The sequence below is a fragment of the Paroedura picta genome, chromosome 12, assembly GCF_049243985.1.
Source record: "Paroedura picta isolate Pp20150507F chromosome 12, Ppicta_v3.0, whole genome shotgun sequence".
In the NCBI taxonomy this organism is placed as follows: Eukaryota; Metazoa; Chordata; class Lepidosauria; order Squamata; family Gekkonidae; genus Paroedura; species Paroedura picta.
In genome coordinates, this window is record NC_135380.1 from 36,657,237 (window position 1) to 36,681,016 (window position 23,780).

At 45.6% G+C, this 23,780-nt stretch overlaps 1 protein-coding gene across 8 annotated transcripts in view; it reads right to left on the bottom strand.

The window, feature by feature from the left end:
* The window catches only part of TNC (tenascin C), a 91,753-nt gene that overhangs the window by 658 nt on the left and 67,315 nt on the right, over nt 1-23,780 (bottom strand). For all 8 annotated transcript variants that reach the window (XM_077306929.1, XM_077306928.1, XM_077306930.1 and 5 more), the window contains 10 exons: nt 22,735-22,857; nt 19,705-19,848; nt 15,877-15,996; nt 15,362-15,505; nt 10,725-10,855; nt 9,317-9,449; nt 8,389-8,540; nt 8,109-8,205; nt 6,074-6,235; nt 2,242-2,405 (listed from right to left, as the gene is read on the bottom strand). In XM_077306929.1, the coding sequence (XP_077163044.1) occupies nt 2,242-2,405; nt 6,074-6,235; nt 8,109-8,205; nt 8,389-8,540; nt 9,317-9,449; nt 10,725-10,855; nt 15,362-15,505; nt 15,877-15,996; nt 19,705-19,848; nt 22,735-22,857 (1,370 nt within the window). The remainder of the gene's footprint in view (nt 1-2,241; nt 2,406-6,073; nt 6,236-8,108; nt 8,206-8,388; nt 8,541-9,316; nt 9,450-10,724; nt 10,856-15,361; nt 15,506-15,876; nt 15,997-19,704; nt 19,849-22,734; nt 22,858-23,780) is intronic.

Sequence of the window (23,780 nt, forward strand, 5' to 3'; positions counted from 1 at the left end):
TACATTTTTAACAAATTTTAAAACTATGTTCAAACTTAATTAATTCCCACCCATTCAGGAAACCCTTCCAGGGCCATCAAGAAACCCTACTGAAAAGCCAGCAGTGTCATAACTACGGTGTGGCAGGTATGGCATGTGTGCTGGGCACCACTCCATGGAAGATGCTACTGAGCAGTGGTGCCATCATTCATTAATTCACCCCAAATTTGAGTTTATTTAATACAGCACTGCAGCCCTATAAAACCATTGGTAATAAACAATGAGCAACAAAAATTACATTTTCCAGGAACTGATGAGAATGTTTAAAATAGTTAGAATTCTATGATTGCCAGATACATTTTAAAAACTGCATAGTAAAATTCTACTAAAACACCATCAATGAAGCTTTCGTCTTTCCCGTGTGCTATGCATGTGAGCACAATATTTGGCAACCTGCATAATAATATGGACCTTTCTATCCCATAGGAGGGATCTAACTTTTCCCTTGTCTGAGCTGTTGGAGAGATCCCTGAGTAATGGCAGGATGAACTTACTCCTTGCTGGGTTAAAAGTAGATAAGCCGAAAACCAAATCAAAAGGCCAGAATAATGAGTCTCTCATCCACTCGTATTAGGTATACTGAGGGCCATTTCGCACGGCTTCAAAATAGCACAATGGTTGCTAATTGAAAACGCTACTAATTTGCCTTAACGCACGACGTCGCAGACAATCTGCAACACTCCTGAAACCAATCAGCAAAAAGCGCTTCGTTGTAGCGCTTTCAGGGGAATCCAGAAAAGTGGATTCACCCTCCGGATAGCGATACACTCCTGCAACCAATCTGCAACAATAGCGCTAAAGACCTGTGCGTTACCATTGTTGCGGGTTCTTCAAAGTCCCTCCTCCTGAGCATGTCCTCCAAACTTCCGGCGAAGCGATCGCCATTTTTTTTTCTCCGAGCGAGCGGGGATAAACGCACCAGCGAGCCTCTTTCTGTTTAGAGGCTTCCCTGGCTTCAGTCCTTCACCTTTAGTCACTAAGCACAAACCACATAAAAGCCCGTTTGCTGAAATAAAGTCCCCTTATTTTTTACACATTAATTCAGCTGAAAATCGGGCCCGTGAGAGGGGGGGGGGATTTTTTTTTATCACTTGAGGCAGCGTGCCAACGATCATACAATCAAACGACAGCTCACATTAGGCAGCTGGATGGGTCTCTCCGTTGCAACGAATCTACCTAGATTCGTTGCTATGGGTCTGTTTTTTTTTTTTAAAAAAAACCTTTCTTAAAGGGAAAGGGGCTGTTTGGGAGCATGCTAACGGCTGCCCATTGGCTGCTTGACGGCCAGGGGCGGGACGAGCTTGGCAATAGCGCTTCCTTTCTAGCGATTTCTGCCGAGACCGGAAGCCTGTGGGAAACGCTAAAAAACGCAACTGATTCCACTACAAAGGCAGGTATGCATAACGACGAATTCCACTATTTTAAATGGCGATTTTTCATTCCGCAAACAATTTGCAACAAAGATCCCCGTGCGAAAAGGCCCTAAGTATATTAATCATTCAAATCATTCCACTTCTTGGCACGTAGGGCACCTTAAAAGCACATGTGCAATTGCCTCTCTGTCCCCAGAAATGCATGGGCAGAGAATGGCAGAAGGTCTTGCTAGTGTGAATGCGATCCTATGATATTTTGTTTCCAAGCAAGAAAGACAGTCCGCAATGGCTTGAATATATCTAGTACTCAATGGGGCGTCTTACCTAGGGGAGCGAGAAAGACCGAATTGGTACTCCAAGTCCTCAGTCCTTTGTTTCACTACAGTTTTTGCCTGATCTTATCCTGTTCCAAGTAGTATGGAAAAACCTAATTTTACAATTTCCTTCTCAGTGGCCAAAAGCCACTGAGATTTAAAATTGTCACATAGGATTGTAGTAAGCCATCTGAAACCCAATGTGCCTATAACCATAGAGAGATGGATGGGAAAAAAAACACTTTGGCTTTGAATTTTGGTAAACTTGTTTCCAATTGTATCCATGAATTAGACGTAATTTAAATGATTTGTTAACTTGACCTTTCCCCAAAGCTGGAAGGACTCCATAATGTAACCTGACATGCTGACATCTCCCAGAAGTGACATCAGTACATCGGGGTCTTCAGGGGGTGATTGCCATAGGCACTTTGGTTCACAGACTCACCTCTGAAAGCATATCAGCCCTGTGGTTTTCCTCATTTCCCCAAATCTCTCCTGGGACTTAGAATTCTCACCTGGCTGTGGCTGTTGTCCCCATATCTGCCCATCAGGTTGACTCGGTGGCAGTTCTTGTACCAGAAGGCTCCTTTGTAGGACAAAGCGCAGTTGGTGATAGCCGAGTCATTGTCTTTATCAAAAGTGGAAAAGGACCGTCCATTGTGGTAAGTCATGGAATCACCTGGGGAGGGGGGTGGAAGAGGGGATGTAGATTCAGTTTCCAGGTAAATGAAGTCCTGCCCGTAAAAGGACGGCAGGATCACTGAGAACAAGTGGTTACAAAATGTCAGAAGACATGTCGTTGGAGGTCAGGGGATTTCCCTGGGTCCATGCCTTGCATGTGTTTTAATCTACGCAGCCTAATTTTGTACACTTGTATAGATTTTACTATAAGCAAGCAGAAGACCTGCAAGAAACTCATTGGGGAAGGTCCTCCTATGGTCCTCCTCACCAATTCCCACCTTTTGTCCTGAGTTTTGCCTTGCTGTTCTCTCATCTTCCTTTTCCCCCACCTCACCTCCTATCCTCCTGTTGCCTCCCCACTCTGTCACCCCCCCCTTCCTCCCCTAATGGTCCCCATGGTGCCCACCAGCTAGGAGATGATGGGCGGGTTTGGAACTGAGAATGTGCTGGACATGCTTTCCGCACCAGGGCCTTACACTCTGCAGGGGGCATAGGACAACAGGTATACGGGTCCCAGACCATGTAGGGCCTTAAAGGTTAGCACCAAAACCTTGAGCTGGATCCAGGCAGCAACTGGCAGCCAATGCAGCTGCCTCAGCAATGGATGGATGCGGGCCCTTCTAGATGCATTTTGAACCAACTGGAATTTCCAGATCAAGCCCAAGGGCAGGCCCGCATAGTGTGAGTTATAAAAATCTATTCTGGAGGTGATCGTTGCATGGATCACTGTGGCCAGATGTTCAGAGAACAGGTAGGGTACTAGTAGCCAAGCCTGGCAAAGACTGAAAAATGCCTGGCTAGCTACCCTCTTGACCTGTGCCTCAGAGTGAATGAGATATCAATGGTCACCCACAAATTCCTGGCCTGGGGTGCAATCACAAGTTGCGTCCCTGACAAAATATGTAAACGCGCTTCCTGATCCGTCCCCCTACCCCCCAGCCACAGGACCTCTGTCTTGGAGGGGTTGAGTTTCAGACATCTCTGCTCAAGCCATTCAGCAATGGCTTCCAAACATCTGGTGAATGGTTCTGGGGGAGAGTCCGGGCAGCTGTCCATGAGGAGATAGAGCTGGGTGTCATCAGCCTATTGATGACAGCCCAGCCCTAAATTCTGCACCAGCTGGGCCAGAGGGCGCATAAAGATGTTGAACAACGTGGGAGAGAGAACTGAACCCTGAGGAACTGCACATGGGAGTCAGTAAGAGCGCGGTAACTCATGCCCCACAGCCGGTTATGAAGAAAAGAGTGTATCCAGCTGAGAGCTGTGCCCTGCATCCCCGTCCTGGCGAGGCAGTGTGCCAGCAGTTCATGGCTGACCACATCAAATGTGGCCAACAGATCTAACTGAACAAGCAAGGTCAACCTCCCTCAATCCGACTGGCAATGGAGAACATCCATCAAAGTGACCAACACCATCTCCACCCTGTGGCCAGGATGTAATATGGCTTGAGTGCTTCCACTTCCCTCCAAGGCTCAGAGGCTGTAGATCCCTGCTGTGTGAGAGCTGTCCCTGCTGGTGAGTTCCCTTCCCAGGGGCCTCCAGCCTGCAGCCTTTCCAGGTCCTGGGAGGAGGGAGAGGCCATCTGCATTCTTTCACCCCCCCTCCCCCCAGTCTAGCACCTTTTGCATTCCTGAATGCAACGGGCTTTATCCCTAGTATAAATATAATAAATAAAATAAATAAAAATAAAATAAAAACGTCCCTGAAATGTTTGGGGGAGGCGTCTTTTCCGAACCTTGGTTCAGGAGGCACAAGTTCCAGAATTAGCAAGGCACAAATCAGAGAGTTTGCGAGATTTAGTCCTCTGCTTTTGTGACAAAGCAGACTCGGCCTCTGGCAACATTTTCCAGGCTCTGTGTATGGTTCGCTCAAACAGAGGCAGCCCAGCACATTCTTGGCCTCTCGGGCCACGAAACTCTGCTCTTGTAAACCATCTTAGTGACGGATAGTTAGCGCTCCCCATGAGACATGGCTCTGCTTAGCAGGTGTGTTTACGTTCCAGGAGACTCGGCCATAAAACGCAGCATTTGGCTCAGGGCGGTGGGGAGGATTTGAAGTGGAAACTGCCTCCCAAAAGGCTGTGGCCCAAAGGGGCCTGCCAGAGATAGAACTGCACCAGTGACACGTCAGTTCCTAGACTGCAGCAAACGAACAGGGCCCAGGGCTGTGTTAAGGAAGTGCTAAGCTGGCCATTGGGTGGCTAGAGCCAGCATGGTGGTGGTGGAGTGGTGAAGAGCGTCAGAAGTGGGTTTGATTCCGCACACCTCCACATGTAACTAGGTGAGTGACTTTGGGTCACTCAAAGGGCTGTCAGAGCTCTCTCAGCTCCACATACCCCACATGGTATCTGGTGTGGGGAGAGAAATAATAATAATTATTATTATTATTAATAATAATTTTCAATTTATATCCTGGCCTTGCAATGCTCATGGCGGATGAGAGCATTAAAACACATACAAAAGTTTGAACTTTAAAACATTCCAACTGCTGCAGTTCATGCCCCCGACTAAGTCCCAGATGGGGAGGTTTGGCAGGAGCTGATCTGCCATCTCTTCTCCCTCCTCCCCAAACAGTGAGGCCAGCTTCCATGGTGGATATTATTCTTGGCCTCGACCATAAGCCTGGTGGAAGAGCTCCATTTGACAGGCCCTGAAAACCGATTTAGGTCCCTCAGGGCCCTGATCTTGCCTGAGAGCTCATTCCACCAGACTGGGACCTCTTTCAGGCCAGGAATCCAGAGCAGATGTTCCTGTGAAGATCTCAGCACTCTTGGTTGGGGGGATTTATAAGGGAAAAGGCAGTCTCATGAAAGTATGCTGGTCCCAGACTGTTTAGTGAATGGGAAAGGCCACTTTGGGACTCCTTCGGTTAGTGAAAAGCAAGGTATTAAAAAAAAGTTCTTCCAACCCTGAATTCAAAACCTCATTGAGCTAGAAAACTCCTTGGATGACTTTCTTACATTAATCTTCATCCCACGATTGTTATAAGGGTCAAATGCATAGGGGGGGGGGCAGCTGTCAATTTCTCCTTCCCTGTCAAGGAGCTCTGGGAAGTCTCCATGTTTCTCCCATCCTCTGCTCCTGCCACCAGCTCATTAAGGGGCCTTTGGTAAGCCTTCATTTCTTCAGCTTCAGCAGTCTGTCTACAACAGGGGTAGTCAAACTGCGGCCCTCCAGATGTCCATGGACTACAATTCCCAGGAGCCCCTGCCAGTGAATGCAAGGAACCAGGTGCTTCCATTGACCTGGGGGTGGTGTTCTCACATGGTTACTGCACCTGGGAAAGGGGAGCAAACCTGGGCCACTACTTCTGCCTCAAGCCGCCTTCTCTCTCTTCCTCCCTCACTCATCCTCAGGCATGGCAGGGAAGGCGTGGAGAGCTGACATTATTCCCGGCCCAGTTCTGGGACTCCTCAAAGGCTGAACAATATTTCAGGGACTCTTCCATAGTCCAAAGATGAAAAGAGCTGGTCTACAGTGTGGGTAGGATAACAAAAGTGGCCTGCCTTACAGAGACATAGCAAGAATCATTGTAATAAGGACTGGCAAGCAGGCTGGACACAGGGAATGTGGTGCGGAAGAGATCGTTGTTCTCAAATGCCCTTTGAGAACACCGCAAGCGAGAGAATTTGGTGTGGACGCTTGTTTCTGTAAGCTGAGAGCGTACCTGCCGTGCCGCTGTATCCATCCACTTTCAGCCGGTAGCGTGTCCTGGCCTCTCCCACGCTGAATTTGTTGTAAAGGGCATAAGCAGTCTCCCCGTGGTCCCGCAAATCCACCCGCAACTCATATTGTCCCTGGGAAGTGATCTTGTGAAGCTTGTCCAGACCTGTGTAAGATAAAAAATGAACATGCAGCATTTCCCAGCCTCATTGGATGCGCTCACACTTTTCTCGGAGATAGTCCTGAATGGAGGAAGATTTGCACAGAGCCCAGAAACAGCAAGGACGTATACTGTTTGTGTTGTTGTGTTGAGAGCCAGTTTGGTGTAGTGGTTATGAGTGCGGACTTCTAATCTGGCATGCCAGGTTCGATTCTGCGCTCCCCCACATGCAGCCAGCTGGGTGACCTTGGGCTCATCATGGCACTGATAAAACTGTTCTTACCGAGCAGTGATATCAGCACTCTCTCAGCCTCACTCACCCCACAGGGTGTCTGTTGTGGGAAGAGGAATGGGAAGGCGACTGTAAGCCGCTTTGAGCCTCCTTCGGGTAGGAAAAACCGCATCATATAAGAACCAACTCTTCTTCTTCTTCTTCTTCTTCTTCTTCTTCTTCTTCTTCTTCTTCTTCTTCTTCTTCTTCTTCTTCTTCTTCTTCTTCTTCTTCTTCTTCTTCTTCTTCTTCTTCTTCTTCTTCTTCTTCTTCTTCTTCTTCTTCTTCTTCTTCTTGCAGTGAAGATATAGCCATTTGCAAGAGACTCGAAATGTGTAACAATAATATCCCTTGCCATTTCATGGGAACAAATCTCCAATCTGGAAGATTTTTTAAAGGAAAGAGGCCCACCAGAACCTCCACTCTGCAAAGCAGGAGTTACCAAACTGTGGCTCTCCAGATGTTCATGGACTATCATTTCCGCATTGCCGTCATGGCCAGTTTGGCAGGGGCAAATGGGAACTGTAGTCTACGGACATCTGGAAAGCCACCATTTGGCCACCCCTGCATAGAACACAATCCTTGCTCTCCTCATATGTATGTCACATACCCTCAAATCAATGTTTGCAATGTTATGTGCTATTTCTGAAGAGAGATCCCAGAGGACCAGTGATATGTTCAATTGTTCTGACCTTCTTGGGGAGCTTGCTGACAATGGCGCTGAATATTGTGAGCAAATTTCACTGTTGTGGGGGCAGTGCAATAGCACAACTTCTACAGTCTCTGTCTTTCCCGCTTGGCAGGGACAGATCCATTGTGAATACAGGATACAAAGGAATCTGCCTTCCAGCCCAGCAAGCCATGCCAGCAGGTAAGGACAGAGAGTGGGAGGTAGAGGGGAGGAGGGAGGGGGCAGGGGACACATAAGGGGCGAGAATGGCTGATATTTTTATTTTTAAAGCTGATTTTACATCAAAATAAACTGAAAAGAAGCTCTCCTGATAATGGTCTCTGCAGCCCTCTTATTCCTTCCAAACTAGTTTTTCAGAGATGCTCTTGGTCCAAGCCTGGAACTCGCTCATTCATTTATTTACGGTCATTGACCAGCATCAAAACAGAGGTGAACCCACAGTAAAATTATTACGTTAACAACCAAGTCACTTAACACCAACCAAGGATTTCTGCACTCTGCCATCTATATAAAAGAACTTCACCACTGTATAAGAAATAGAATTCTTTTTATCGGCGTGTAAGATGTCAATTAGTAGATCATCCGTTTAGCTAGAGAACCGCAGTAACAATGGTGAAATTAGCCTACTTCTGATATCCTGGCAAAACTTACAATGCAGCAGAATATGAGTAATCAATTCAATTGCACCCGAACTGTAAGGGTACAGTCAATCTTTCATAGGCACATGCTGAAATCTTCCACTAAGCAGTGCTGATGGAAATGCATTGAAGCGAGCTCTCAAAAAAACTCATTGGAATTTAACAAGGGTGAAAGCCTGTAACCAATTTCAACCCAGAGAAGCTATATGCCTGCAGGGATACTTGTCCATGCAGTTGATGTCTCTGTGGTGTGAAAAGAAATACTCGGTGGTCACCTACCTATCCAGAATTCCTTCTTGGGATCCCCAAAGCCAGCCTCGTAAGTCCTCCAGTTCTGGTAGAAATCCTGTCCTCCATCCTGCCTTCTTAAAAAGACCTGATACCCCAAACAGACAGCATTATGTTAGAACAGAGGAGAGCAAATTATGGCCCAGTAGATGTTTTTGTCCCAGGTAGCTTCATTTCCAGATTTCCAAATGCTTAACAACTATGCTGAACCCGGTTTGGAAATCCCTGCTCTATAGGGAAGCTTTCCTTTCCTTTGTCAGTCCATACTCACAATCCATCCTCCACCATCAGAAGCCATGTCGCAGTACACCTCTAGAGGCTGGGACTGATCCCCATTCACATATATGGTATAAAGGCCAGATGCAGTTTCTCCATTCAGAAGAGCTTGAGAGCAGTCCCGGGGAAAAGGGTAAAGAAGGCCACCTGCAACGAAAGGGGAGAGCAGAGTATCAGGACCCAAGAAAGAGAGAATCTTAAATTCTCTCTAACCAAATTGTGCCCTAAATACTGGAATGCCAGATGATCTGATCACACCACCCCCAAGTGGAATTTGTGTTTTATGAACCCTCACAGGTGTATATTTTTTAAAGAACAGTATGCTATGGGATATTGTTGACCACACCCTCACCCTAACCTGGATAGTCTAGGTAAGCCAGATCTCCTCAAATCTTGGAAGCTAAGCAGGGCCAACCATGGCTAGCATTTGATTGGGAGACCTCCAAGGATTTGGATGAAGTTCCTCCACTAGGGGCCATGACATAGAAGCAGGCAATGGCAAACCACCTCCAGAGGGGGCAGAAGACTGCATGCTGGACAAGGCTGCCAACTCTCGCTCAGACAGTTCCTGCAGTTTTGGAGGTAGTGCCGGAGAAGGATGGAGCTTAAGAAGGAGAGGGAGCTCTGTGAGGCTGCGATGCAGCAGTGACCACCCAATGAAGCTGCCATTTCCTCCAAGGGAACTGATCTCTGTAGTCTGCAGAACAGTTGTTATTTTGGCAGAACTTTGGGCTCCCCCTAGAGGTTAGTAACCACATGAATGCAGTTGACCACCAACTCAAAAGGGAAAGGGGAGAATTGGTCTACTCAAGCCACTGAGCTGAGAGAATAGTGAAAGGAGAGATTTTGGGGGGTGGGGTGAGATTTCCAAACCATTTCCGCCTCCCACGATTCCCTGCGGGCCCTCCGCTTGCATATCATACTTGTGGTGAAAACTGCTTGGATTGTCTTGCTCTTCAAACTCCGGTTGAGTGCCTGCAATTTCACCGTGTACTGGGTGGATGGGCTGAGATCCGACAAGCTGTAGGACGTCGAGTCGGGTCCCAGTATGACTTCCTAAAAGGAGAATCAATAATGGAGGGCTGCTGGTTGTCAAAGAACCACACAGGGAGGGAAGGGGAAAACCACGTACATTTTTAACACATGCCGATGCCCTTCGATGAATCATTCATGCAACTTTAAGAAAACAGTTTCAATGATTGATGAGGCCATCGCTGGTCCCGCTGGATCCTTCCCATACTAGCTCTCATCAGAAATACGAGAGGAGACCTCTCTGGCAATGAATTTTTAATGGGATAATGTTTGAGGAGGGGGGGCTGCTTAAGAAGCAGGCTGGGCAGGAGCTAAGATGGCCTGCTCACATGCGCTAAATGCAATTGCATGCCTGAAGCACATCAAACATTAAGCAAAGTATTTTTTTTCTGCCATTGGGGCATCTTTCGGAGCATGACTGGAATACATAGAGAGCCAGTCTGTTTCAGAAAGAAACCATTTCACTTCTTAGAAGCCCATCCAGAATAGCACTCTTGGCCTTCCCATTTGGCTTGATGGGTTTTTTCCCCCTTCTTTAAATGTCCAGGCTTTACAGTCTGCATTAACATTTAATAGGTTTACTGTTAACCACCTTAAATACTGGGATTGGATGTATGCAGAAAAGGAAGGAAGGAAGAAAGGAAGGAAGGAAGGAGGAAGGGAGGGAGGGAGGGAGGAAGGAAGGAAGGAAGGAAGGAAGGGGAGGGTAGAGAGAGTAAGGGAAAAAAACAACAGAAAAAATGTTTGGTTCAGACACAGTGGCAAAATATGTTATTTATTTGGTTAAAACTGCTATAACCTGCGCTTTCAACCTGACCCAAATTCCCAAGGTAATTATACAGCTGAAAAACAAACAAACAAAAACTCAACAGCAGTAGTGGGGTATAGGGTTACAAGAAGGCCAAGTCCAGTAGTGCTTAGGCAGTTTCCATGTTCAATTTTGAGGGTGTACAAATGTGCCCTTTTTATTTTTCTGTGCTGTTCTTAGGAGTCTCTTGATTTTGCCCGGGTTTTCACTACTGGCATTCTTAATCAATTTCTTCAATGTTATTTTTATGCCAACTTCACGCCACTTGTATTACTTGCCGATGATGTGCAACTGGCCCCAAATAAAGTTTAATGGGCAAACTTCTTTGCAAACAAAAATATTGTGCAGTTTGAAAATGTTGAAGGGGGGGGGGAGACAAAGAACCCAAAACAAAACATGGAAAGAAGTGAACAAATAGGAGTATGAGATGCGGAAGTCTTCATGTTCCCCATGACGGATTTTGAATACTGTTTTGCACCAAGACTGCTTACCTTGACTTTGCCGTCAATGGACTCATAGATGAGGAGGTAGCCAGTAACAGAAGCACGCGGAGGTCTCCAGGTCAGTAATGCTGTTTCAAACTGGACCTCAGTGGCAATCAGATCCTTTGGAGCATCAAGACCTAGCAAAAAACCAGCAAGTTGTGGGTGCATCAGCCAGAGAGGATGTAGCCAAATAAATACAAGTTGCCATATGTTCAATATCTATGGGTTTTTTTTTTCATTGCCTAGCTGGTGTTTACTTTAGCATGCTTAGATCCATATACATTTGTAGTCCATAGATATCTAGTGAGCCATAGTTTGGCCTCCCTTGGGTTAGATGAAGATAAAGGAATAGGTATCCCCTGTGCAAGCACCGGGTCATGTCTGACCCTTGGGGTGATGCCCTCTAGCATTTTCATGGCAGACTCAATACTTGCCGGTGCCTTCCCCAGTCATTACCCCAGTCTTCATACCGTAGATGAAGATAGACTGGGGCTATTCTGTTTTCTTATTTTCCTCACTGTTTCTTGGGGAGGGGGTGTTCCCTGTTCAACATGTTTTTTGCTCCCTCTAGTAGTCTATTTAATATTACAATGGGTTATTTTTGGCATAAAAATTCCCCTTGCACGTTTTATACTTGGAGGAGACTTCAATGCTAGGATGGGTTATGATGATTGTGCCCTATATGCTGGCTATAATTTACATGTACCTGAAATTGACACACCTGAGCCTTTACTCGCAAGAGTGTTCAAAGACACCAAATACAACTATGCTGGACTTATGCTGGCTCAGATGGCACATAGATTGGATTTAGTTATTTTAAATGGTGCAGCAATTGAGGACCATCCAGCGGAGTTTACATTTTGGGCTGGGGATAAAATGAGTACAATTGATTATATAATTGTCTCTAAAAATCTGATACAAGTTCTGAGGTCATTTGAGGTTTCATCCTTCTATGATAGTGACCATTTTCCCTTAGTAATATCCTGTACTCTTCCATTCAATCGGCTTCGGCTAACCCAGTGCTTTGAGGGGCTTGCAGCTGATGAGAACTGTCTACCAAGAATTAAATGGAACATCAAGACAGACAAAATAATTAATGATCTGTTTAGCCTAACATCTTTTATTAACAAAACAAAAGAATTTCTCTCTAACTCTGAAAGTACCTCAATCCTAAACAGGTATGAAAGCCTGATTGAGGTCTTTCAGGATGCATTATCTAATGCTATGCAAGGTAAAAATAAGCAGACAAACAGCCATTCCAATACTTGGTTCGATGGAGAATGTAGAGCCATAAAACAGGCCCTAAGAGATAAATACATATATTATAGAACTGATCCCTCTGATGTTATAGGAAATGAGATCAAGCAATTAAAACAGAAGTATAAAAGCGTGATTCTTGTTAAAAAGAAGAAGGCTGCTCTAGAAGCCTGGGAACAAATCAGGCAAGCTGTTCTCGATAAAAACTCATCTTGGTTCTGGAAACTAGTGTCTGATTGTAAAGCAAAATCAGTTTCAGCTTCAACCATCCCACCGGGAATATGGGAAGCACATTATAAGGCGCTATACTCTTCATTAGAGATAAAGCTAATTCAGGCAACAGATGTGGGAGAGCTGACCAGGATACCGGAATGGCCACAAGTTAATCACTCTGAAGTCAAGAAGCTCATTGGTACCCTTAAATCAGGGAAAGCCCCTGGCTATGATTTAGTACCTCCTGAACTAATTAGAAGGAACATAGAATGGTGGGTGCCAGTATTGGCTAAGCTGTTTACAACAATTGATAGAACAGGTATCCTTCCAAAAGGTTGGGAAATAGCAGTGGTGGTACCCATATACAAGAGAGGAAATAGGAAGGAACCCCAAAACTACAGACCAATAAGCCTCCTCAGCACCATAAGTAAGCTGTATGCTAGGCACCTTTGCTGGAAATATAGAGACTGGCTAGAAGAAGAGAACATCCTAGCAGAGGAACAAGGAGGCTTTAGAGAAGGATATTCCACACTGGATCATTGTATGCTGGTAGATCACCTAATAGCTAAATACTCCTCAAAGAAATCAACCTCCCTTTATATCTCATTTGTTGATTTTAAATCTGCATTTGACTCTATTCCAAGAGATCTGTTATGGGCCAAATTAGGCAGGACCTCCATTGACAGGAGGCTACTTGTGCTTATTAAAAAACTACATGAAAATACTGCCATAAGAGTTAAATGTAGCCCTCAAGGACATCTCACAGATTTAATCAAGACAACAAAGGGAGTTAAGCAGGGATGCATATTGGCCCCCCTCCTATTTAATTACTTTATTAATGACATTGGCAGCTATCTCAAAAACCCAAATTTCCATCCTCCAAAAATCAGTGGAAAACACATCTCATTTTTGCTTTATGCCGATGATCTAGCCTTATTCTCTAGGACTCCCATAGGAATGAGAAGAGCTTTGAGTGCCTTAAACTTGTATTGCCAAGCAAACTACCTTGAAGTGAACCATAATAAAACTCAGGTGATGGTTTGTGGAAAGAGGCCAAAATCTCACATTTGGAGAATAAATGGGACCCTGATAGAGCAAGTAAAACAATACAAATATTTGGGAGTCATAATTCAGGCCACACAAGCTAGAACTGCACATATAAATTATATCTCATCAAATGCGCAGAAAAGCTCAAGTGCAATTCAGAAATTTTTTTGGCAAAAAGGTGGAAGATGCATACAAGCGGCCATCAACATCTGTAAGGCTAAAGCTCTTGCACAACTAACCTATGGGGCCCCAATAAGCATCTCTGGCAATCTATCTAACCTAGAGAAGGTCCAGTCTAAATTTCTGAGAACTATTCTCCAATTGCCAAATAACATCTCCAATATCGCAATTAGGATAGAGACTGGAATGGTTAATGTTCAGACTAGGCTCTGGATGGCAACCCTTATGTTCTGGCTTAAACTGGTATTTCGGCAGAGGGGTCTTATCAGCCTTCTACTAACAGACTCATTTGTCGCACCCTGGCTAAAAGCACTACCAGAGAAGCTGTGTTCCTATGGTCTGTCCTATCAATTTATTCTGGGCCTGGGACATGACAAAGCGAAAGAATTAATAAGGAACAGAGTAATAGATGTAGAAAGACAGCATGATATCAATAAGATATTGGACCCACTTTTTGGGAAAGACCTTCTTAATAAGGCTGTCTTAATGCCATATCTAACTGATCTTCCACATTCTGAACAAAGAAGATCTTTTACTCTTCTCCGCTATAATGCCCTCCCTTCCGCTTTCCTGGAAGGAAAGTTCAAGGGGCTACCGATAGAAGCACGTAAGTGTGTCTGTGGCGAAGGTCAAATAGAGACAGCTGAACATGTCCTATTTGAGTGCAGGCTCTATCGTCACATCCGTACAAATTCACTGGCCTCATTGCTCGCAGAATGCCCCAGAGGTTTGAGGAAACAGCGTCTTAAGCTACTACTTTCAGACACAAATAAAGATCTAACAAAAATTATCGCTAGATTTGCTTGGGTAGCTATAAAAATAAGGCAGAGCTGGACCAACCCTGTTCCCTAGTGTTTTTTTTTTTTTTTTCTCTCTCTCTCTCTTTTATACTGGATCTATATACAATTGTTCTTATTTCTTAGTTTTCACCCATTTATAATTGATTTTATATTTGTAATTTTATGCTTTTTTACTGGCTGGTCTATGACCGTAAATAAATTGATTGATTGATTGATTTGGCATAAAAACCTGCAGGTTAAAGCGGCAGGGAGATACACTGGAAATAAACCGGTGTAATATCAAATTGATCACTCATGGGAGCAAAATGTGTGAGGAATGGAGGTGGGTGGGGAGAGAACAGCCTCCAAAGAAACAGGAACTTACAAGCAAGGAAAACAAGAATATAGAAAAACTCTAAATCAAATCATTGGTCTATCTAGTTCTGTATAATGCATCAGGAATGATGACAGCTGTCTGAAGTCTTGTTCAGAACCTGCTACTTGAAATGCCTTTAGCTGGGCATTGAACCTGGGACTTCCTATGTGCAAATCATTTGCTGTACAAGGGCTCTTCTAAAGTGGATTCATGGGCAAAGGAAACTGCCTTGTATCAAGACAGACTACTGGCCCATCAAGCTCACTGTCATCTACTCTGATCTTCTCTCCATGGCCTGAAGACAGAGCATCTTTCCCACCTCCAGCTCCTTTATCTGGAATGTCAACCACTGAACCTGGGACTTTCTGCATGAAAAGCACAAGCTTTCCAGTAAGGCACATCTCTGGTGAAATGTCTTAACCTCAGAATTATTTTATTTTATTTCTTGCCTGCCCTCATGCTGTAATCCCTTGAAATTCTTTTGAGATATAAGCCCACCCACAAGAGCAGAAAGAAGGCCTCCACAAAGGTCTCATGTGAAAGAGGGTTGTTTGGTGGATATTAAGCAGGGCCTTCTCATAGGTGGCCCCACTGACTTTGGGATTTATGACCCAGACTGTTCTACTTGCATGAAGAACAGGTTTGCATGTAGAACTCTGCAGTCTTTTAGAAACAGAACCATGCCTTCTTCTCTTGCACAGACTTAAGCCCACTTCTGGGGATCTTGACTCTGTGGGATTCTCAATGTAGCTTCATTCGGGACTTATGATAGACAAAACCTTTCAGGGTACCTGTAGTAAATTTGGTGGTAACAGTAGAGCTTCTCTGCGGTCCTTTAACAGCATGCATCCTGAGGGTATATTCAGCAGCAGGATGAAGGTTAATAAGATCATACTCCACGGTGTTGCCTGAAACACTTTGAGTCACTTCTGGCTCTAAACAGGAAAAGAAGACCAGGGGATTAGTGGAGCTGCCAGGTGAACTGGTATCTGACCCAGCATGTCTGTTTCTGGATTATAGTTGGATACCTTTGGTTCATTTTGTAGATTTGGTTGTGTGAATATATATTCTACTGAGGTTCCTCCCCATCCCAAATCCCACCCACTTCTGGATTCACCCCCAAAATCTCCAGGCATTTTCCATCCCAGAGCTGGCAACCCTACATAGAGACTGCCCTCTAAAGCCTCCATTTTCTCCAGAGAACTGATCTCTATTGGCTGGGCATGATCTGTAATTCCAGGTCCCAGAGCTAGGATCCCTGTCTTGGCTGCAGAGCTCTGTAGCACAAATCAAGCTCTTGACTTACCCCCTTCAGCAGCATAGGAAATGACGTAACTGTCGACTGCAGCTATCGCTGGCTGCCAAACGGCCAGTGCCTCGGAGTCTGTGATGTTCACAGCCACCAGTCCGGATGGGGCGTCCAAAGCTGAGGAAAAAGTCAAATATGAAGCACAGGATTTCTTTTCCCACCAAGGGTGTTCCTGGCTTGACAGAATATATGATCCCGCTTGACCACAGTCAAGTATTTGGCCGTCCCCTGGCTGGCCCTCGCTGACCTGCTCCCACTTGACATGTAGAAAATAAACAGAGCTGTGGCAAGCTCATTTCTCTTTCCTGGCTGTCTCAAAAGTGCTGAAGTAAAGAAGCGACATATCACGGGCAACCTCCTCAGAGCAGACTCATGAACAAATGATGATCCCCGTGGGAAAGGGAAGCCATTATGGATGAGGACTTTCAAAGACATTGAGACAAAGCAAAATGGATTGTCAGGAAGGACAAATGGGCTGTGAGTTCTAGCCTTGGGGTCATCCATCTTTCTCAGATGGCTGACGTATTTCTCTCCTTCTCCATTCCAGAAGTTCGGGGAGGAGACGACCCAGAATCAAATCTGGGAAATCACAGGACAGAAGTGGGAGGGCATGGCAGGGATGATCTTCTGTCAATCTGGGGCTCTCTAGAGCAGTGGTTCTCAGCCTGGGGGTTAGGACCCCTCTGGGGGTTGAACGACCCTTTCACAGGGGTCGCGACCGAGTGAGCAGCATGGCCAGGGGGCACCACCACTGTTGCTGCTCCTCCAGCAGGTGCCTGCGCTCAGATACCAGCAGCTCCAGCAGAACCTCCAGAGTGGCACAGTCTGCCAACAGGTGCTCCGGGTGATGACACAGCTTGGTGACCTAGGGCTCCAAGCATTGGTGCAGCTCCTGCAAATGTGCGCCCAGCCTCTCCAGGCGTCCCTGCTCACCACGCAGTGCATCCCACTCTAGCACTGCCTCCCCGGTTAAAAAAAAAAAACAGTTTATATACAATCATGAACAATGGATCTTCACACTATTGGTCAGTTTATTTTAATTTCTGTGAAAGAACCCTTGCATAATTTTATGGTTGGGGGTCACCACAACATGAGCAACCGGATTAAAGGGTTGCGGCACCCGTAGGAATGCAAATGAAAGAAAAGGACCAAAGTGTACCATAAATGAGGCACGCTCCAATTCCAGATTGCCTTTTAGAAATTCTAGTTAAACGAGTATTCAGGAGTAGTGAAAAGCAAAACAGAACAATAAAGAAAACAGAATAAGGGGAATCCACTAATACCCAAGAAAGGTGATTATGTAGTAGTAGAGCTGGTTTTTATACCCCGCTTTTCACCACCCAAAGGAGTCCCAAAGCAGCTTACAAACATCTTTCCTTTCTCCCCCCCCCATAGAAGCCCTGTGACGTAGGAGGGGCTGAAAAAGCTCTGAGACTGCCCCAAGGTCACCCAGTTGGCTGCATGTGGAGGTGCGGGGAGTTAAACCTCATCCCCCAAATTAGAGGCTGCTGTTCTTAACCACTATGCCACGCTTGCTAGTGATCACAGCCACACAATAGCCAACTCAAATAAGAGGTTTGAGCCAAACAAGCATTTGTGCAACTGGAACGGGAGTTTTATTGGCAGAGGATAGAATGGGGGATTATTTTTGCCAATCTCCCTCGCCACCGCAGATCTCTCCTTCCGGCATGAGCAACCTGTGAGGGTCCCCGGACCCTCACCAGAGCAGACTGTGGGTGGCTCAAGGGAATCTAGGCAACTGAGATGGGGGAGGCAGGAAATCCCATTCCATGACCTGTGCTTCTCTAGTGGAACTTTGGATGTCGCCCAATGCTAACAGCTGTAAAATTCATAAAAATAGGAACATTAACCATGAAATAAATAATATAACCATTTGTTTTCAAAAGCCTAGTGGAATAAATTTCAGCAAAGAAGATAAACAAGTCCCTTGTTTTTTTTGCCAGATTTGGAAAGTACAACTCAACTCAAACAAACAATGATTACAAAAGATTTGGGATTTACTGTCGGTTGTGAAGTTGAAGACTCTCTTTGGGGCTAACATGAGATACCAGCAATTAGGGGGATTATCAGCAATCCCTAGAATTTTGGTCTTGGGTTCTGACATAGTTCAACTAATCTGTTCTGCTAAAATGTACCCAGATTGGTTGTATTTGTTTTACAAGAAGTTTCTTCCCCCTTCTTTTTCTTGGTGGCATTTAAAGAAACATGCTACTGTTTTCATTGTTGCATGTCCATTAGCACTATGTATAATGGTTTATATTAGCAAGATATAAATTGGCAGATACCTGGAGGCTTCTGTGGTAAAGCTGAGAGTGGGTGGGATTTGGGGTGAGAAGGGGCCTTGGTGGAGTATCATGCTATGAAGTCCACCCTCCAAAGCAGCCATTTTCTCCAGGGGAACTAATTTCTTTACTTAGGAGATGAGCTATAATTCCAGGGGATCCCCAGGCCCCACCTGGAGACTGGCATTCTAATTAGAGAATTCTGATTAGGGAATTAAAGCCCAGGAATCCTAGCAAATCATAGAATCTCACTGGGTAACCTTCAGCTTGTCATTCTCTCTCACACATTTCACACAGTGGCTATGAGGAGAGACAGGGAGGTAACAACTGCTTATGCTGCACTGAGTTACTCAGTGTAGGACTGTGACTTAGTGGTTGAACCTTTGCTTGGCTGAAGATTCAGAAGATTTAGACTTGCCAATTCCACCACTGGGGACCCCCTTCCCAGAACAGACACTTCCCTGCTTCTGCTTGACTGGAAACAGGAAAAATGTCAGCAGTGTCCACACCATGCTGACATCACTTCCTGTGTGACCGGAAGTGATATCAGCCTTTTGCTGGGGGATGCTCAGCCAATGCTGGCTACTGCCAGAGCATCTGCAAGTGTTCCCCAGCAACACAGTGATGTCACATGTAAGTCAGTGGCCAGGCCCAGCTTGGCTATCCTAAAATAGTCCCAGGTTCTATCCCCAGCATTTCAGTTGAAAGGATCAGATAGCAGATGATGAGAAAGACCACCACCCAAGACCCAAAAATGCTGTTGCCAGTACTGATCTCGATAATCAAATTATCCAACTCAGTATCAGGCTGCTTCATGTGGGGGAAGAGCAGGAGATACTTGAACTGAATGACTGATGATAAAACTTTACAAAGGCATGATGTTAATACACCATCCTCTTTCAGAGATAGTTCTATATTGAGCCAGCCTGGTGTAGGGTTTAAGTGCTATGGCCTTTAATCTGGAGAACCAGGTCTGATTCCCCACTCTTCCTCCACAGGCATCCAGCTGGGTTACTTTGGACCTGTTACAATCCTCTCAGAGCTCTCTCAGCCTCACCTACTTCACAAGGGAGAGGACGGAAAGGCGACTGTAAGCTGTTTGGGTAGTTGAAGTGGGGTACAAAAACCCAGCTCTTCTTCTAGTTCAGATTGCGATATTTTGCAAGTACAGGTTGCCTACACAGTCATGAGTTACCCCTGAATGACTTAAGGAAGCAAGCCAAGAAGTGCTTTCACTTTCAACTCTGTCATGGTTCAACTGCTTATTGAAAAGATTTACATTTAGGGGAGAAGTGGGGAGGGAGAACCTGGTTTTGTACACCAAGCCACTAGTACAACCAGGCCTAAGCCAGGGGAAAAGGAACTAACTAACCCTGATCTTACCAATGAAACTGGAAAAAACTCCACCAAACCAATGATGCTGCAAGCAACCTCAGATCCTCCAAAGCAGAGCAGGCCTGACACCTTCTGTCCTTCCCTCAGAAGTACCCTTGAAAACTGAACTATCCGCAACAAGACACACCTGTGGTTAGAGATCCGGAAACAGGTTCGCTTTCTTCAAATCCTTTGACAGAGATGATACTGACAGTGTACTCTACACCCGGGATGAGTTTTACCAGCTTGGCTTGACTCTTGCTTCCATCAACGGTTACAACAGTGGGGGTACCTGGAATCAACAATGATTTGGATAAGTTTTGCAAATGCTCCATCCCCCCAAAAAAAGAAAAGAATTTTTCATTGCAGAGAAAGTTCAAAATCAATGGGCACATAAAAGGAATTGTCATGGCTACACAAACGTTTGCCAGTAACAACGTTTGCAAAGAAGGGGCTGATCATACAATAAGAGCCATGTTAACTGGCATCTTTGAAGAGCCAGAATTCTGCCTGCTCGCCTACAGCCTGGCAGCAGGTGGAGGAACAGCAGGTAGTGGTCCTGGCGAGTACCTGTCCATGGGCCCCACCTAGGGTTGCCAGGATTTGTTTCGTCATTTAGAATAATAATCTGGGTCCATCCGTAAAGGTAAAGGTATCCCCTGTGCAAGCACCGAGTCATGTCTGACCCTTGGGGTGACGCCCTCTAGCGTTTTCATGGCAGACTCAATACGGGGTGGTTTGCCAGTGCCTTCCCCAGTCATCACCGTTTACCCCCAGCAAGCTGGGTACTCATTTTACTGACCTCAGAAGGATGGAAGGCTGAGTCAACCTTGAGCCGGCTGCTGGGATTGAACTCCCAGCCTCATGGGCAAAGCTTTCAGACGGCTGCCTTACCACTCTGCGCCGCAAGAGGCTCATGGGTCCATCCATAATTGGGCGTAATTTTTAAAGTGTAGAAGGCAATGTTGCATTCAGCCCAATAGAGGGAGATATAAACTAGAACAGATCGGTAGTTTTTTGAACTCTCAGGGCTGATGCTGGGAGAAATTCGATGATGGCTGAGAACTTCCATAAAATGTTCTTGGCTCCTGTTAGCCTATTGGTAAATTTGCATTATTTTTTTAGGTGTAGCAATGAAGGTACTTTTATGTGATTTTCTGTTTGCAAAAGAAAGTCCCGACTTACGAGGCTGAAGATTGACAGGTGGCAGCACAAGCACCCTGATGAAGATGCCCCGGAGTCATGCATGGAATTGCATGTTGGGACTGCTTGATGCACATGCATCAGGCAAAGAGGCAGAGAGGTGGGCCCGTAAAATGCGCCATGTGTGCCAGCCTGGCCTTTTTTGCCCGACCTGCTGCTCTGGACGGTTGTCCCTCCCTCCCACTCTATGTTCAAGTTAATGGTTGAATTTTGCTATTTGTTTGCAATTGTTTGGTATTAAATTTGTCACAGCTTGTGGGATGGCATAGGGGAAGCCTGTTTTGGGGAGAGGTCCGGTCTGTGTCCCGGACTCCCCAGCTTGGGGGAGTCTGCGTGTGAGCTAGGCCAACCCCTGTGGAAAGGCTTGGGGCTCACACAGCCAGGTGGCCTGAGGTGGATCAATGGAGGTGTGTGCCCCCAGTGGTACCTCAGGTGGGACACTTCCCCTTTGCATAAGGGACCACATTGGCAAAGGCCCATGCTCCCGGCTGGGAGATGGATGGGAATCATTTATGTGCACTGGGTCAGAAGGGGGAGGACATGGTCAGCTGACCATGGAGGCAGGTTTTCCTCCTATGCCAAGCCAACACTCCTTTTTGATAAATAAAAGCTGTGGCCTGGTTAAGCCAACATAAGATGATGGTGTGAGCATCTTTCTTGGGGGCCGGTTGATGCCCTCCTGCCTGTCAATAAGATTCAAGACTATTATGTAAAGATCTATGCATTTATTTGCGATAATATCTATTTATATTATAGCAATTCACCCTGAAGAGGGTTTAAAATTGAAAACTGCTGATTCTGATTGTAAACTGATGGATGCTGATTGCACATCTATGCTACTGTGCAAGACACAGAGAACTGCTGTAAATAGACTGAATGTCCATGTTGCTGTGAAAAACACAGAACATTTTTAAAAATCTACTAAAAACCCACTACTTTGAAGTTATCTCTGTTGAACTCACCAAGGAGGCTATTTATGTTTTTCATCATGTTTTTCATTGTTACGCCTACACTGGGTTTTTCCTGCTTATTATAATGTTATAATGCCATAGCACGCTAGGAAAATAGTGATCCTTTCAAAAAAAGTCTGAGCACAATTCAAAATGCTGTTTTTTTTAAACCTTCTAAATCTTAACTGGCTTGAGGTCAGGGTACTAGAAAGACCACCTCCTTCTCTATTGTCTGGGACTTCCTCACAAACCCTGCTCTGTGTGCCCCTCCCTTTGGAGATAAGGTCAGTGGAGAAGGTCAGTGGAGAAGGGCATTCTACAGCTCTGACCTGTAGAATGCCCTTCCCCCTGAGCACCCGCCCTGCTTTCTTTCTGGCATCAAGGCAAGGGCTTTCAGGTATCAAGGCTTTTATCTAAAGCAGGGGTAGTCAAACTGCGGCCCTCCAGATGTCCATGGACTACAATTCCCATGAGCCCCTGCCAGAGAATGCCTGAGCCCTCGGGGAGGGTGGTAAATAAATATAATAAAATAAATAAATAGACATCTGGAGGGCCGCAGTTTGACTACCCCTGAAAGGGCTGATCCTTTCAACAGCATCCTTTTCAACAGCATGGTCTTTAGCCCAAGAAATATTTAGGACCTATTTTAATGCTTAATGTTTAATGTTGTTCTATACACTCCTGTTTTTGAATGGTAGGTTTCAATGACTTTCAAAATATTTTATGTTTTCATTGTGTGTTTGTTTTGTGCATCGCTTTAGAGAGGTTCCCTGGAGAGGCGGCACAGAAACTTCCCAGACAAACAAAGCTCTTTCTTACTTTCTTAGGGATAGATTCAAATGAGTAGCCGTGTTGGTCTGAAGTAGCACAATAAAATCCGAGTCCAGTAGCACCTTTAAGACCAACCAAGATTGATTCAAGGCGTGAGCTTTCGAGTCTTAAAGGTGTTACTGGACTCGGATTTTACTTTCTTAGTGATATCGGCATGCCAACCTATCTCCATTTTGGTCCCCCCCCCCCCTCACCTCCTGTTACTGGAACATAGGAAATCCGGAAGTTGTCCACACGTGTCCTTGGAGGAGTCCAGCTGACGATGGCGGAGTTTTCAGTAATATCCGAGAACGTGATTCCCTTGGGGGCTCCCATCACTAGCCAAAAGAGAAACACATGGACACAGACAAGGAGAAGGGGTTAACACACGCTGCCCATTTCATCATCCATGCTTGGTTGGAGGGGGGGAAACAAACTCGGTCTCAGATTTCCAGTCTATGAGCTGAAACGGCAATAAACATTTCGTCCAGTGTTTCGACTGGGATGGAAAGTTTGACACCACAAAGGCTTTTGTGGTAAGCTCTGAACAATTCCCTTTATGGCCGAGGATCAGATTTTGTCAATCATCTCCAACTCCAGACACAAACACAGTGGCGCAAGAGAACTGTATGGCTTGAATCCTAAGTTGTTCCCTCTCATCACAGCATAAACACTGCAAATGTCAGAAGTATGGCATTCAAATGGTATGCAAGATGACAGTCAGCCCATTTCGGAGATTCGCACATGCACAGATGCACTCATACGGCTCTGAAGAGGGCACCATTTTTCATTTGCAAAAGAATGCCCACAGAGAACAGCGTCCTCCATTGGAATGAATGGGGAAGCAGTTCCAGGTGAAGGAGCTCCTTCCATTCACTGGGATTTTGGAATCCTTCCCTGGAGCAGCAGGTGTATGTTTCTGACATGCTACTGGGCAACACTAGATGATTCTTCCCAATTCCCAGAGCAATTTTCTCTTTCAAATGTGACAATTCATAGGGAATGTTTGGCCAGTGTGTGCTCAGAACTGTATGCCAGTGCTTGAGAGCTCTCCCTTTTCTGCCGGTGACCTCCCCCATCCCCGGTGCCCGTTTCTTCTGCTGCTCAGCTGGGTGGTAGAGAAAAATGGGGAGGAGGGGGAAATGCAGACATTGGCATAATCAGGGCAGCGATGAAGTCACTTCCTGAGTGACCAGATGTCATCAGAGCACTGGAGACACTCTGGCATTCTGGGAAAACTCTATGGCTAAACTCTATGACA